A 16437-nucleotide genomic window follows, 5' to 3' on the forward strand; every position below is an offset into this window, starting at 1 on the left:
CTATGGTCGGCTGTGCTGGGTGCGGCGGCTGTGCGTGGCTGTGGGCGGCTGTGCTGGGTGCGGCGGCTGTGGTCGGCTGTGCTGGGTGCGGCGGCTGTGCGTTGCTATGGGTGGCTGTACGTGGCTGTGGGCGGCTGTGCTGGGTGCGGCGGCTGTGCGTGGCTGTGGTCGGCTGTGCTGGGTGCGGCTGTGCGTGGCTGTGGGCGGCTGTGCGTGGCTGTGGGCGGCTGTGCGTGGCTGTGGGCGGCTGTGATGGGTGCGGCGGCTGTGGTCGGCTGTGCTGGGTGCGGCGGCTGTGGTCGGCTGTGCTGGGTGCGGCGGCTGTGCGTGGCTGTGGGCGGCTGTGCTGGGTGCGGCGGCTGTGCGTGGCTGTGCTGGGTGCGGCGGCTGTGCGTGGCTGTGGTCGGCTGTGCTGGGTGCGGCGGCTGTGCGTGGCTATGGGTGGCTGTGCGTGGCTGTGGGCAGCTGTGCTGGGTGCGGCGGCTGTGCGTGGCTGTGGGCGCCTGTGCGTGGCTGTGGGCGCCTGTGCGTGGCTGTGGGCGGCTATGGTCGGCTGTGCTGGGTGCGGCGGCTGTGCGTTGCTGTGGGCGGCTGTGCGTTGCTGTGGGCGGCTGTGCGTGGCTGTGCTGGGCGCGGCGGCTGTGCTGGGTGCGGCCATTTTCTTGGTCCTGCTCCCGGAGTCGGCGCCTGCGCAGTCCGCGCTTTCCGGCGCCATTTTCTTGAAGACACTGCAATGTGTCTTCAAGAAAATGGCGCCGGAAAGCGCGGACTGCGCAGGCGCCGATTCCGGGAGCAGGGGGACAGTCACGGCCCGGAAGCGCGTCGGTGGAACGGGTCAGGTAAGTATACTCACCCTCCGCCTCCTGGCTCGTCCCTGCTTGTCCGGTGGAGATCGCGGTGTGCGTTCAGCGCTTACGCATACCGCGATCTCCTGGGAGCGTCGCTCTGTGCGGTCCAGACTGCGCCGGCGCTTGCGCAGTCTATAGAGGCTTCGGACAGAGTGACGCTCCCAGCGTTATATTATAGATTATAACACCCATTATAATCTAATGGCGGAATGTCAGAGCGATTTGAGCTTTTCAGGGTTAGTAGACAAGGCTGCACACTGTTGTCTCTTCTCTTTGCACTTGCTGTAGAACCATTAGCTTGTATTATTAGAAGACCCCCAGGGATAGAGGGTTTTAAGTATGAGTCAAAAGAAAAGATTGCTCTGTATTCAGATGACTTATTATTATTCTTTGATAACTCAGATAACTCTTTTCCAAACATAATGAACACAATTGAGAGACTTGGGACCTTTTCAGCACTGAGAATAAACTGGCCTAAATCCGATCTTCTATCTTTGGAGGATTCAAGGAGTACTGCTATTTGGGAGAGTCTGTCCAACAATAAAGTAGTTCAGAAATGTATGTATCTGGGGAGTTACATTACTAATAAATCACGTGAGTTTATTCCATTAAATCTAAGTCCATTAGTTATTAAAATGAGGAACAAAGTGTGTGCATGGGAAAGACTACCTCTGTGAGCCTTGGGCTGAGTAAACTTCATGCCATGTATTCTGTCTGTTGTCCATATCTCACCTGTCTGGATTCCTAAATACTGGTTTAGAAAAATGCATAACATCTTTCGAGATTTGGTGTGGAAAAGAGGGGCCCCCAGAATAAAACTGGAGAAACTGCAATTACCAAGAAAATCAGAGGGGAGGTTAGCTTTGCCTCATATGAGGGTACTACTTTTTTTTAATCAAATAGATTTTTATTGATTTATAAAATGTAATAAACATTTAACAATAACACATGTGTTTTTCAATTCCCCGCCCCAGCATTAACCCCCCTTTACCCTTCCCACCCCCCTCATCCCCATCCCTCCCCCCTTTCCCACTTAGACAGCTCATGTACTTCTTTTAACATGTCATTGTATCCTTTAGTATAATATAATGTCCTTCACTATGAATTTATATACCATTATTTTATAGGCGAAACCTCCTCAGGCCTATTTTCCCTTAATCTCCTCCTAACCCAATTCCAACCAAGGCGACCACAATTTGTCATACAGAACCATTTTCCCTCTTTTCTGATATACTCCCTTTTCTAAGGCTATGACCTTCCCCGCATACTTGATGGATCCTCCCCTCGAGAGGGTACTACTTAGCTTCTCGGTTTCAGCACTTCTCCCATGCCAAGACTAAGGAGGCCCAGAAATCGGGATCAATTGCATTAAAATACTTGGGAGGGGGGGGCAGAATTTACTGGAATCACCCAAGTTTGTAAATAGTCTGAGTTTATACCCTACCCGGTCACTGGTCCATAAAATATGGTGGAAATGTAAAAGTCTGTTTGGGATTTCAGACTGTTCAAAGTACACACCTATCTGTAATATCTTTAACCTAGAGGAGTTGCAGAGATTGGAGGGATTTGGAGAATGGAAGAATCAGGGATTGAAATATCTGCATCAGTTATACGCAGATAACCATCTCAAGTCGTTCAAACAGCTAAAACAGGAGTGTAATTTCCATAAAACTGAATTCTTTAACCCTTCCACTAGCTTGGGTTTTTCAGTTTTCTTTTTTTGCTCCCCTTCTTCCCCGAGCCAAAACTTTTTAAATTTTCCATCAATATGGCCATGTGAGGTCTTATTTTTTTGCAGAAAGAGTTGTACTTTTGAAAAACACCATTGGTTTTACCACAAAATATACTGGAAAACAATTTAAAGTGCGTTGAAATACCAAAAAAGTGTAATTCCACAATTTTTTATGGGTTTGTTTTTTACCATGTTCACTAAATGCTAAAACCGACCTGCCATTATCATTCTCCAGGTCATTACGAGTTCATAGACACAAAACACATATAGGTTCTTTTTTATTTAAGTGGTGAAAAATAAAATTCCAAACTTTGCTAAAAAAAAAAAAAAATTGCAATTTTCCGAGACCTGTAGCGTCTCCATTTTTCAAGATCTTGGGTTGGGCGAGGGCTTATTTTTTGCGTGCCGAGCTGACATTTTTATTAATACCATTTTGGTGTAGATACGATCTTTTGATGCCATGTTGGGGCAACAAAAAAAACGTAATTCTGGTGCTTTGATTTTTTTTTCTGTTACACCATTTACCGATCGGTTTAATTATTTTTAGATTTGATAGATCAGGCGATTCTGAACACAGCGACACCAAATATGTGTTTTTTTTGTTTGTCTGTTTGTTTTATTTTGAATGGGGGAGGGTGAGTTAAACTTATATTTTTTCTTTATCTTTCTAAAAACATTTTTTTTTTTTTACTGGCTTCAATAGTCTTCATCGCTTTTGGTACACATAGTAGCTAAAATGCTCACCTGCTATGATCCTGCAGATCCCGGGTTGTCATGCCAACCCGTCGGCGACCTGCGGTCATGTGACACAGGTGCCGATGGGCAGGGTTTGTGACAGGCTTCTGGCATGATCATGTTAAAATGTTAACAGCAACGGGTGGATTGTGATTCCACCAGCAGCTGTTCAGGGGCCCATGTCTGACACATGCCGGAAGAGTTGCAGGCTCATCGCCTGAGCCTGTATTGAACAGAGGCAGGCGACCTTGGACATACCTATACGTCCAAGCACGTAAAGGGGCAAATACTTGCAACTAAGACACACAATACGGGCTCAGGAAACCATCTCTGACCTTTCTATATCTCTAATGGGCTGTTAGACTTTGTAGTAAAGGCAAAATCAACGAAAAGAATTGTCTCCCCTGTCTGAGTAGTAGGATACTGTATGTGACTAATTGTCTAAGAGTAACACCTATTTGAGTATGGTTATTGTTTTACTGTAATGCACTGTGGAAGAGGGTGGACGTTATTTCTGGGTTATGAAGGGGAAAACTAAATGGTGGTAATTTGAATGTCACTGAGTGAATAATTGGATTATATAGGCACTATTCCTATATATGTACTGTCTGACGACATGTAAAATAGTTATTCTGCTGAAAACTATGTTATTTGGTGTTAAAAAAAAAAGGTTGAGTAAAAAAAAAGAAGAAAAAAAAAGCAAAGGACGGCAGCGAGTGGGGAAAACTATAAAGTGGACGAAGAGCTGGGAGAGGAGGGCCAAGACCACTGCACTTTTGACTCATTAGCATAAAAATTACAAAGGATTACTTGGCAGCACAAAGAAGGATTAGTAAAACAAAGCTATGGATTGATTCCCGATTATAACGACCTAACAAAGATGTGTTTGGTTTGTGGTAGTAAAACCTACTGATAGGTTCCTTTTAAACTGGCTGTGGAACTCAGGCAACCAGTTCTTAATTACTATATTCCTCCATGAAAAATAATAATGGTTTGTAATCACCTCTGGTGTTGGCAGAATTCCAGTGATCTTGGCGCCTGGACTCGGGAGACATTACATTCAGCAGCCGCTAAAGGTCCACGTCATTCTCACTTCCCTCTGGTGCTCTCCGCCTTCCTCTGGATGTCAATTTCATTCAAAGGATGTGAGAATGAAATGGATTGGCTACAGGGCTCATGCGACATAATATCCCGGGATTCTCGGCATCCACTTTGTCAGAAACAGAAAGGAATACAGGTTGTTATTTATTTACTAGACTGTGGCCCGATTCTAATGCATCGGGTATTCTAGAATATGCATGTCCCCGTAGTATATGGACAATGATGATTCCAGAATTCGCGGCAGACTGTGCCCGTCGCTGATTGGTCGAGGCAACCTTTATGACATAATCGTCGCCATGGCAACCATTATGACATCTACGTCGATACTGTGCCTGTCGCTGATTGGTCAGAGACGTGGGATTTCCATTATGACATCATCGTCGCCATGCTGTGCCCGTCCCTGATTGGTCGAGGCCTGGCGGCCTCGACCAATCAGAGACGCGGGATTTCCAGGACAGACAGACAGAAAGACAGACAGACAGACGGAAAAACCCTTAGACAATTATATATATAGATATGGAGGAGTATAGTAATCAATAAAGGGTTGACTGACCCCTTTAAAGAAAAGCGATTCTGCCATTGTTATTTTTGTAAGTATTTCTTTTTACGGCCTTCTTTGTGTGGTAAAAATAACTTGGCAAAATGATCTCACGTCAGATTATGACAATACATAATCCATAATTTTTTATTGATTCTATGGATAGCTGGCTCTATACACTTGCAGTATGTAAAATAGTTGACATGGTCCTATGAAGCCCAGCCAAACGCTAGGCTGTATAGCTGTACCAAGACGGCTGCAGTGGGGCATTCAACAGGCCCCTGGCTACCATTGCAACCCATTGGCACTCCGAGATCGCATCAAATGCACCAGTAGTTGTGCCATTTAAAAGCTTCTGATAGTGATTGCAGAAAATACATGGTTAAACAGGAGCAATCAGAGCTGTATGATACAGCCGACATCTGCCAGGTGTGGTGAAGACTCCATTTCTGAGCAAGGTTTATACATGCAGACCTCACATAGGGTGTACTAATAAAGTGGTACTCTAGAGAGATCCGACTGTATTTCAATCTCCTTTCTGTCTAAACTTATGAAGGCCTGATTTCGCGGGCAGGGTCCTTTGTCCTTTTGTACTTGTGTGTGCCTTTTTTTGCTCATGTCTATTGTACTTGTCTATATTTGCACCTTTCACATGTTTCATGTGATTTTATGACTTCTCACTATGACCTCACATGATAGCACTGGTGCTGCTCCTAAGTGCCTCCCCTCCTTTTTTGGATGTTATGTCAGAGCTCAGGGGGCATAGCTAGCATCCTACTGCTCGTAATCCATGCCCATCACAAGGCTTATCACAGTCTGTGTTGGTGTGATGCTCACCCTCCCATTCACTCTCTTTCTACACTGCCTGCCTGCACCTTCATAGCTTGTATTTGACCCATCAAGGAGCATGGAGTGGGAACTGGAGAAGCAGTTAGAGGGAAATGACAGATCATATACAATAATAACCTATGAAGGTGCAGCCAGCGAAAAATAGGAGTGAGGGGTGGACATCAAACCTGCACACAGATTCTAATAAACATTGGTGAAGGAGCATGGGTAATGTGCAACAGGATGATAACCACACCCGCTGATCTGACATAATGTCCCAGAAAGGTGAAGTAGCAATTCGTAGCACTGGTGTTCCGTGAGGTCACGGAGAGAGGTAATAAAATCACATCTAAGAACGAGCAGAGGGGTATGAGCCTTTATAGATTTGGGCAGAAGGTAAATTAGAGAGTTGAGTGGATTGCTTTGCACAACCCCCGTCTATGGTCCAGGTTAGTGCTCTCTGTCTGTGGATAGGAGGTGTTCCAATTTCTTGAGCTTCTGGGTTCCCTGGGGCGCTACTTAATTTGTCGGGCTGGAGAGATGTCACTAATGTACTATTCCTGTCCATGGACACAAAGAACTGACCTGGACCATGGACCGCGGCTGTGTAAAGTCATCTTTAGTAGACTGAAATACCTTTGTATTAAAATAAAAATATACTTAATTTTTCTGACATGATGTAAATTCTCTATAAATAATTTTTAACATTCTGAAGATTACTATGTCTTTTCCTTTGTGTGACTTCTGTGATGTCTAACAAGATTTGTTTTCCGATTAAAACATTTCCCACATTCTGAGCATATAAATGGCTTCTCCCCTGTGTGAATTCTCATATGCGCATCAATATTTGACTTCTTAGTAAAAGATTTCCCACATTCTGAACATTTATATGGCTTCTCCCCTGTGTGAATTCTATGATGCTTAACAAGATGTAATTTCTGTGAAAAACATTTCCCACATTCTGAACATGAATATGGCCTCTTGACTTTGTGAGTACATGCTTGAGAAAAAATTAAATAACAGACTGAATTTTGAACATCAATCTTTGACGAATCAGAAGATATAACCTGCTGAGAAGGATCAGATGATAACATTTTTGCATCAAGGACTGGAGGTAGAGCTGGTATGGCATGCTCTTCATGTGTATCTGGTGTGAAACCATGATCATCTTTTTCAAGATTGGAAGATTTCAGATATCCCTCTGAGCTCTTGGTACAGTCGTCTGCCAAGAATAAAATGTAATTTGTTATTTTTCCTTAAGACTACCTTGAAATTATGTAATTGATTATAATATTACACTTCTCCCTATATCTCATATCACGAGGTCTCAATCTGTGCATTCACCACCTCTGGTGTCCATTTTTCTGAAGCCCACTACAGAGAGATCAACGACGAAGGGACTCTGCTCGCCCCTGACATCTTAGGAAAGCCCTGAGCCCTCAGATTCACACTGCTGCAATACCCCTTCCTCCCATCCCGGCCCCCCGCAGAATTGCCCCTCTCCTGCTGCTGTCAGCCTCCTGAAGCAACGACCCTGCCTCCTGTGACCCCACCCCCCAGTAAGCTACTCAAACTCGCTATAAGATGCACCACCATTTTATTTAAAAAATCATTCCTATTTTCTATCCCAAATTTGGGATGCGTCTTATGGTCCAGTGTGTCTTATAGTCCGCAAAATAGGTCACACCTAGGAATGTAAAACAATATTGCTGTGCGCATGTTCCATTTAGTCTTTTAACTGCTTCAGGGTTTGGAAGCTGGGAAGCGGTAGAAGAAGTAACATCTTCATTTTTCACTGGAAAATAGTGGAAAGTACAGAGAAAAGATGCCATAGATCATAAAACTGTGGCAAAGTCACTTAAGGAAAAAGACTTCCGGTGTTTTCCTGAAGTGGCTTTGCTTAGTAAAACTTTGTGGCTCTTCCGCCATTAAAAGGGCGTTGTAGGTCCACACCCTTATAAAATCCTCAGTACCTTTCTAATTCTCCACACTCTTTTTTCCAATGTGGCCTCAATATGATTCTGGTCTCCATACTCATTTTTCTGGCCAGACAAGCATATGACCACTAATAAATACTAAAGCTGTGACAGGCACGTCTCTGGAGTAGCCAGAAATTGGCTGTAGGGATCAACTGTCCATATTACCAGAAGAAATTGTATGTAGTTTGGCCCTTTAATTGTTTTGTCGGTGTGGAAAAAAGTATTATGTTAACTTTGCCCATGTAAGCTTTGCCATAAACACTGTGTATAAATAGAAAAAATTTTTTTATACCATTTGTTTTTCATACATGGCTTATAAATCAGATTTTTGTTCCAGTAAAATCTGTGACAAGAAAGCCTAAAACCTACAATACATAACACCAGCCAGTGACTGAGTAGAATTTAGTGATTTATACTCACCTGGGTAGTCATATGTAGGAATCTCCTCTTTACACCACTCATCACCCCTCACATACGTCTCTGTAGTATTAATATTGGGCAGAGCATTACCCTGAAACAAAGATTGTAAGAATCACAGAGAGGTGAAAATTTAGTATGATGGCCAAAAATTACATGTCAGAAGTAGTCATTTGAGTTAAATAGCTGCTGATCTCCTGTATAAATCCAACCTGTCAGCTCCTAATTCTAACCAGCAGTCTCCATAACCAGAAAATTGTGAAAGGATCCAGACAACATCTAATGTCTATGATCAGCTTTAACCTGTCAATTCCACCAAGTATAAAACGTACACCGAATGGCCTCTTTACTAGAAACACCTATCTAGTAGCGCTTTGGACTTCTCTTGGTCTTCAGAACTTCAAACAGGAGCGTAGCGAGCTTTTATTTTTTTCTCCTTGAGTTTTGGGATACTTTTATGGTCTGGAGCATAAGGGACATTTGAATTACATAAAAAACAGATGCTAATCGAATTTCCTGACTAAATACAAGGAACTGTCAAATTTTCCCAGCTCAAGACTAGAATAATGGAGAAAGGGTACACCATGCACAGTGCAGAAGTAAGGATGGTAGAGGAAGCTGTGCAGAGAATTGGACGAAAGACTATAGCACCAGGACAGGTGAGCAATCAGGAGAGTGTCTTATTTTCACTCCTTTGCCGCCCTCTATAGATTAGTCTTCTGCTATTTTACTGAACTCACTTGAAGTAACAAAATATTCAGGAGAATCCAAATTTTTTGCAAAATTTGAGGTGAATTCAATTTACCACAAATCAATTCGATCATCTATTAAAAAAAACAAGACTGAACACAAGACCTTCACAGCCTTCTGCATATCATAGGGGAGATCTCATGACATCTTCTCACCATCTACCTGATGATCCTGAGGAACATCGGGATCTTCTTGTTTACAGTCCTGTGGAAGAAGAGGACGGGGACATCTTTCTGGTGTTGTACTCTTACTGGATAGAACTGGAGGAAACACATACAGGGACTGAACTCATTCTTTACATACAGATAGTTATAGTCCATGTGTATTTATTTAGTCTTGTCAATTACCTGGTGATGTTAGGGGCTGGGGAACCTCCATCAAGAAGTCCTTGTAAAGATATTTGTGTCCTTCAAAATACTCCCACTCCTCCATGGAGAAATGGACGGTGACATCCTGACACCTTATAGGAACCTGACACATACAATGATACAGTCATCCCCCGATCCCTCCATAGTGTTACTGTATAATGTCCCAGCATTCCTAGCAGTGTCACCTCTCCAGTCATCAGTTCAATCATCTTGTAGGCGAGTTCTAGGATCTTCTGGTCATTGATGTCCTCATGTTTCAGGGGGTGAGGTGGAGGCCCCGTGATTGGGCTCAGGGGTCTTCCCCATCCCTCAGACACAGAGACCTGACAGCGCTCACTAGAGGTCTTCTTCACTACTGTGTAATCCTGGTTATGGAGAGACACATTAATAAATCTCAATACAGACATTTCCAGAGTCCTCACCTCTCCAGTTCTGTCCATCTGTTATTCCCATAGATAAGAATGATGTAATGTGACGTCATCAGAATCTCTCACCTCTCCAGTGAGCCGGAAGAGGATCTCTAGGGTGAGGTGTAATATCCTCTCTGCCATCTTGTCCCTGTCCCTAGCCATCCTTGTAGGGTCAATCAGGAGAATTCTCTTATACAGAAGATCTCCACTGAGAGGATCCGATATTGTAGGGACCTGAATGGGGAGAAGATGGTGATGTAACATCATAAAGATCCCATGTAAGAAATCTCCGGAGCAGTTGCCGGCGTCACGTGATAACTACATCCAGTCATGGCCCCGTTCTGCCTCCGGTATAACACACAATTAGGGATGAGAGAACATGCTTTGATAAGGTGTTATCAGATCATGCTCGGGTGCTAACCGTGTGTCTTCGGTGGCTCGATTAATATATTCGATTTCCCACGGCTGCATGTCTTGGGTAACAAACAGGAAATCCCTGCATATATTGAGGCTGTCGAACAGCATTGAGACATGCAGCCGCTGGAACTCGAACATAGTAATTGAGTCACCAAAGACACTTGATTAGCACACGTGCATGATCTGATATCACCGTATCCAATCAGATTCGCTCATCACTATAAAAAATTCAATTATAGTCACATACAGAGAATCTCCAATCCAGCAAAAAAAATATAGAAGAAAATAATGTAAAAAATGCAATTATAGGCAGGGGGAGGGGACAATGTCACACATATGGTGGGGGTGTTGTGGAGATCTCTCTCCTTTATAGGATGGAGCATCCGATTGCTCTCTCACTGGCTGATATTGACAGATACTGTGTGATTTGGAGGGATTGGATGGATTTCCAAAACTCTGACGCCTACCATCTAGCCCCCTACTAAGATTATCCAGGATACTGTCACAACATTGCTCATTATTACACTTCATTGATTGGTGATCTGTGGAGGTCGGCTCCCTCTCTCTTTATCTTTCATATGGGAAAATACATGCTTGATCGGATATTGATGGAAAACCTTCCCTATACCCCCAATGTACTGTAGTTATGTATAGATTTATAGGTATATTTTACCCCCTGAACTATTTGTATTGTACTTTCTAAACACAAAAATAAAAAACTTGAATTTGAAAAAAAAAAATGTAATTATGTGTCACGGGATGTGCCAACACAAACAAACCAAATAGTCTCAGCACTGAGGGGGTTACTGTCCCCTGCGCCCAGTAATGGGGAATCTCCAGCACCTACCTCCACCTGCAGAGCCGCACACTAGGTATATGGCACTGGCAAAAGCAACATCCAAGTGAGCGTAAGGACCTTTGCTGACATAATGCCCATGTGACGAGATGATGTCACAGGAAGGGGCGGGGCCTCCTTCTCCAGTATGGTTGCATCTAGATCTGAGGTGATTTTTTTGAGGACCTCATTTTAACAACTTCCCTCTAGAACAGGGGATGGGCAATTAAGAGACCGTGACTTTTGTGGAGGCCGAACCAATAGGCTAAAATTTATTCTTATCAATATTAATATCAATATATTATAATTATTATATTTTTGAACATTATATTAATATTGTATCACTTCATATTGAGCAGAATTAAGTATGCTGACGTCCCCCTATATATCATTTGAACTCAAGTACAGCCCCTTCTGTATATCATATGAGCCCCCAAACAGCTCCTTATATACTGCATGAGCCCCACACAGCCTCCCTATATACTGCATGAGCCCCACAGCCTCCCCATATACTGCATGAGACCCACACAGCCCCCAATATACTGCATGATCCCCACACAGCCTCCCCATATACTGCATGAGCCCCACACAGCCTCCCCATATACTGCATGAGCCCCACACAGCCTCCCTATATACAGCATGAGCCCCACACAGCCTCCCCATATACTGCATGAGTCCCATACAGCCTCCCTATATACCGCATGAGCCCCACACAGCCTCCCTATATACTGCATGAGCCCCACACAGCCTCCCTATATACTGCATGAGCCCCACAGTCTCCCTATATACTGCATGAGCCACACAGCCTCTCAATATACTGCATGAGCCACACGGCCTGTCTATATACTGCATGAGCCACACAGCCTCCCTATATACAGCATGAGCCCCACACAGCCCCCAATATACTGCATGATCCCCACACAGCCTCCCCATATACTGCATGAGCCCCACAGCCTCCCCATATACTGCATGAGACCCACACAGCCTCCCTATATACTGCATGAGCCCCACAGCCTCCCCATATACTGCATGAGACCCACACAGCCTCCCTATATACTGCATGAGCCCCACAGCCTCCCCATATACTGCATGAGCCCCACACAGCCCCCAATATACTGCATGATCCCCACACAGCCTCCCCATATACTGCATGAGCCCCACACAGCCTCCCTATATACCGCATGAGCCCCACACAGCCTCCCTATATACTGCATGAGCCCCACACAGCCTCCCTATATACTGCATGAGCCCCACAGCCTCCCCATATACTGCATGAGACCCACACAGCCTCCCTATATACTGCATGAGCCCAACAGCCTCCCCATATACTGCATAAGCCCCACACAGCCCCCCAATATACTGCATGATCCCCACACAGCCTCCCCATATACTGCATGAGCCCCACACAGCCTCCCTATATACAGCATGAGCCCCACACAGCCTCCCCATATACTGCATGAGTCCCACACAGCCTCCCTATATACCGCATGAGCCCCACACAGCCTCCCTATATACTGCATGAGCCCCACACAGCCTCCCTATATACTGCATGAGCCCCACAGTCTCCCTATATACTGCATGAGCCACACAGCCTCTCAATATACTGCATGAGCCACACAGCCTGTCTATATACTGCATGAGCCACACAGCCTCCCTATATACAGCATGAGCCCCACACAGCCTCCCCATATACAGCATGAGCCCCACACAGCCTCTCTATATACAGCATGAGCCACACAGCCTCCCTATATACTGCATGAGCCACACAGCCTCCCTATATACTGCATGAGCCACACAGCCTCCCTATATACAGCATGAGCCCCACACAGCCTCCCTATATATACAGCATGAGCCCCACACAGCCTCCCTATATATACTGCATGAGCCCCACACAGCCTCCCTATATATATTGCATGAGCCCCACAGTCTCCCTATATACAGCATGAGTCCCACACAGCCTCCCCATATACAGCATGAGCCCCACACAGCCTCCCTATATACACTGCATGAGCCCCACAGTCTCCCTATATACAGCATGAGTCCCACACAGCCTCCCTATATATACTGCACGAGCCCCACACAGCCTCCCTATATATACTGCATGAGCCCCGCACAGCCTCCCTATATATACTGCATGAGCCCCACACAGCCTCCCTATATACACTGCATGAGCCCCACAGTCTCCCTATATACAGCATGAGTCCCACACAGTCTCCCTATATACAGCATGAGCCCCACACAGCCTCCCTATATATACAGCATGAGCCCCACACAGCCTCCCTATATATACTGCATGAGCCCCACACAGCCTCCCTATATATACAGCATGAGTCCCACACAGCCTCCCTATATACAGCATGGGCCCCACACAGCCTCCCTATATATACAGCATGAGCCCCACACAGCCTCCCTATATATACTGCATGAGCCCCACACAGCCTCCCTATATACTGCATGAGCCCCACACAGCCTCTCTATATACTGCACAGTCCTCATAAAACAGCGCAACCAACAGTCCTCATAGCAGAGCGCAACCGACAGTCATTATAACATTATTACACAGATGTCCGGGGTCACCGGAGAACATTTCTAGTGTAATTTGTGCCACTTTTGTCATGTAGATTATGATGATTCTGTCGGCTGCGCTCCGTCCCTGGCCGAGACTTGTGCACATACAGGAAAATCTGAATTCTGTTCAAACTGAGCAATCAGAGCTCTGTGTAATGTTTTATATTACAAAAAGCAATAATAGAAAAACTATATTAATTTAAGACCTTCACGCCGCAGCCCATTTTTGTTTTTACATTTGTTTTTTTGCTCCCCTTGTTCCCAGAGCCATAACTTTTTTTATTTTTCCGTCAATATGGCCATTTGAGGGCTTAGTTTTTGAGTGCTGAGCTTGCGTGTTTATTGATACCATTTTAGTGTAGATACAATGCGTTGATTGCCCGTTATTGCATTTTAATGCAATCTTGCGGCAACGAAAAAAAAACCTTAATTCTGGTGTTTTGACTTTTTTTCTCGTTACGCCGTTTACAGATCGGATTAATTTTTTGTATATATTGATAGGGCGATTCTGAACACAACGATACTAGATATGAGTATTTTTATTTATTTTTTATTGTTTTATTTTGAATGGTTGGTGATTTAAACTTTTACATATATTTTTTTAAATACTTCTAAAACATTTTTTTCTTACTTCACACTTGCTTAAATAGTCTCCATGGGAGACTAGAAGCTGCGATCATCTGATCACTTGTACTACACAGAGCAGGGCTTCTGTGGCCGCTCTGTGATGGGGACGAACTGCGACTGGTGTGATTTGCAAGTCTCTATGTGTCCCCCAGGAGGAGCTCCGAAGCGTATTAGATCCGCTGGAGTGCCTTGTGGTCACAGCAGGATGCCTGTAAGTCACAAGGCACATTGAAAGTAAGCTTGAACCTGGTGAAGTTATTTGACCAATGAAATTGTTCAGGAAAACCAGGCATGGGCTTCCTCCAGGCAGGATCTTATAAGTGGCCTATGGCCACAGAGTGGAGGTAGAGGAAAAGAAAACCCTGCAGGAGGAAGGGTTTGGGTGTGTCAGTTTGGAGTTTGCAACCTGTGGAGCAGTGGGATCTGCAAAAGGCTCCATCTGTGTGAGGAAACACAGAGCCAAGCAGCGCAAACTCCTGGCACCCCGCAGCTGGAGAGGGTGGTGCAGTTGCCCTCAGCAGCAGGACATTTATGAACTGTCTTGTTTCTTGGCTGCGATCCGGAGGATACTGTGTGCTGTACACTGTGTGAGTTTTGGACAATTAAGCATGTTTTGCTGTTAACTTTTCCTGTGGTCCCTGTCTGTCACACTGACCCAAGCCCGCTGCACTACATTCCATAAATTCTGGATATACCCATTAAGACTGGCATACAAAATTCTGTTCTTCATGAAATGGGGCTGTAATCTTGTGTAACTGTTTGATAAGAAATAATGAAACTCCATACAACAACGCCATTCTAGCTGTCTCTCTACAGAGATGACTAGATCGGCGTTCCTGCACTGAGGCTCATGATTTCTGCTCACACAGTACTGTCTACAAGAACATTCTCTGTACAGCAACTACAGTCTAGCTGTCTCACTACAGAGATTAGATGATTGGAGTTGCTGTACAGAATTTCATGATTTCTGTGCACACAGTAATATCTATTCTACTGGTTACACTAAGGCTTTCATGCACATAAGCCTAAGGTTGGCAGGTTCACCTACAATCTAATATGTATGGGGACCACCTGACTTTCCTTCCATACTTATGTGAGTTGAGGAAAGGATCCGGCTTGTTGGAATTCCAATGGTTGATCCTCTTGTTCAATCTGAATATAAGCCGCCGCCGCTAGAGAAGCCATACATCTGCTCTCTAAGGGCTCATACTCACATGCGAGAAACTCAGATGAGTCTCGCACGTCAACACCCGGCACTGCCGCCGGCACTCCGGAGCGGAACGTTCAGCAAATGTATTGCTATGCGACCGCACGCTCCGATCTGAGTGCCGGGTGCAGTGCCGGGTATTAACGTGTGAGACTCATCTGAGTTTCTCGCAGGTGAGTATGAGCCCTAATAGCACAAGAACATTTGTCAAAGTGCTCCTGTGTATGTGATAATCTGGTGTAAGGCTGCAGTAGCATCGTACGCAGTGAAGAAGCAGTGACCCACAAATTCAAACCCAAAAGTCTCTTTTAATGTGTTTCTTCACAGCATTAAAGTCCAGTTATATGCATTTATGTGAACTTCAGTGGATATTATCAGTGACCAGTTTACACCAGTTCAAAGCAATACATATCACGTGGCTTTAGATTTGCTGTCCCTACACAGGCCAGACTTCCCGTGTCCAGTTTCCCTGGGCGACTGCACGCCATCTCACAGTCTCTATACGTCTCCATACACACAGCCTCATATGTTGCAGACACTACACACGCCAGCTCTCCTCTGACTAGTTCTCGTGGGTGTCCTGCATCGCTGTTTCACAGTCTCTTTACAGACTCTTTACTCACACAGTCGTACACAGTTTAGGATATCCTCCGGATAGCAGCCGGGCACCATATCCACCTGTTTGCCATCGTTACACATGCTAGTCCTCTTTCGGGCACAGGACATCCACCTCCGGGCACAGGACTGTCCACATCTGACTCCTCCAGGCACAGGACTATCTGTTGTGAAATTGGATTCTGGGCTCCCCCGGTGGCCACTTGTGGAATTGTACTTGTGTGCATCATCCCCTCTGTTCACCTGCTCCTATCAGGATGTGGGAGTCGCTATATAACCTTGCTCCTCTGTCAGTTTCATGCCGGTCAACAATGTAATCAGAAGCCTTCTGTGCATGTTCCTGCTACTAGACAACTCCTAGCTAAGTTGGACTTTTGTCCTTGTGTGTTTTTGCATTTTGTTCCTGTTCACAGCTGCTGTTTCGTTACTGTGTCTGGAAAGCTCTTGTGAGCGGAAATTGCC

The 16437-nt window shown here is 45.0% G+C and overlaps 2 protein-coding genes across 2 annotated transcripts in view; one reads left to right on the forward strand and one right to left on the reverse strand.

Annotated features, from left to right (window-relative positions):
* LOC143767341 (uncharacterized) overlaps positions 1 to 16437 on the forward strand; it is an 855449-nt gene that overhangs the window by 180542 nt on the left and 658470 nt on the right. The gene's annotated exons all lie outside the window — the stretch shown is intronic.
* LOC143767406 (oocyte zinc finger protein XlCOF8.4-like) lies at positions 1883 to 11088 on the reverse strand. The gene is made up of 7 exons (XM_077255736.1): positions 10971 to 11088; positions 9791 to 9940; positions 9482 to 9661; positions 9276 to 9399; positions 9091 to 9188; positions 8182 to 8272; positions 1883 to 7004 (listed from the first exon to the last, which is right to left on the reverse strand). The coding sequence occupies exons 2-7, from the start codon at positions 9866 to 9868 to the stop codon at positions 6502 to 6504; spliced, it is 1074 nt and encodes a 357-aa protein (XP_077111851.1). The 5' UTR covers positions 9869 to 9940; positions 10971 to 11088; the 3' UTR covers positions 1883 to 6501.

Source organism: Ranitomeya variabilis, chromosome 4 (assembly GCF_051348905.1).
Source record: "Ranitomeya variabilis isolate aRanVar5 chromosome 4, aRanVar5.hap1, whole genome shotgun sequence".
NCBI classification, from domain to species: Eukaryota; Metazoa; Chordata; class Amphibia; order Anura; family Dendrobatidae; genus Ranitomeya; species Ranitomeya variabilis.

Coding starts and splice junctions, on each gene's coding strand:
- LOC143767406 (XM_077255736.1), bottom strand. CDS start 9,868: ATGGCTAGGGACAGGGACAAGATGGCAGAGAGGATATTACACCTCACC. Junction 9,662..9,790: donor TCTTCCGGCTCACTGGAGAG/GTGAGAGATTCT, acceptor CTCCATAACCAG/GATTACACAGTAGTGAAGAA. Junction 7,005..8,181: donor TCCTACATATGACTACCCAG/GTGAGTATAAAT, acceptor TATTCTTGGCAG/ACGACTGTACCAAGAGCTCA.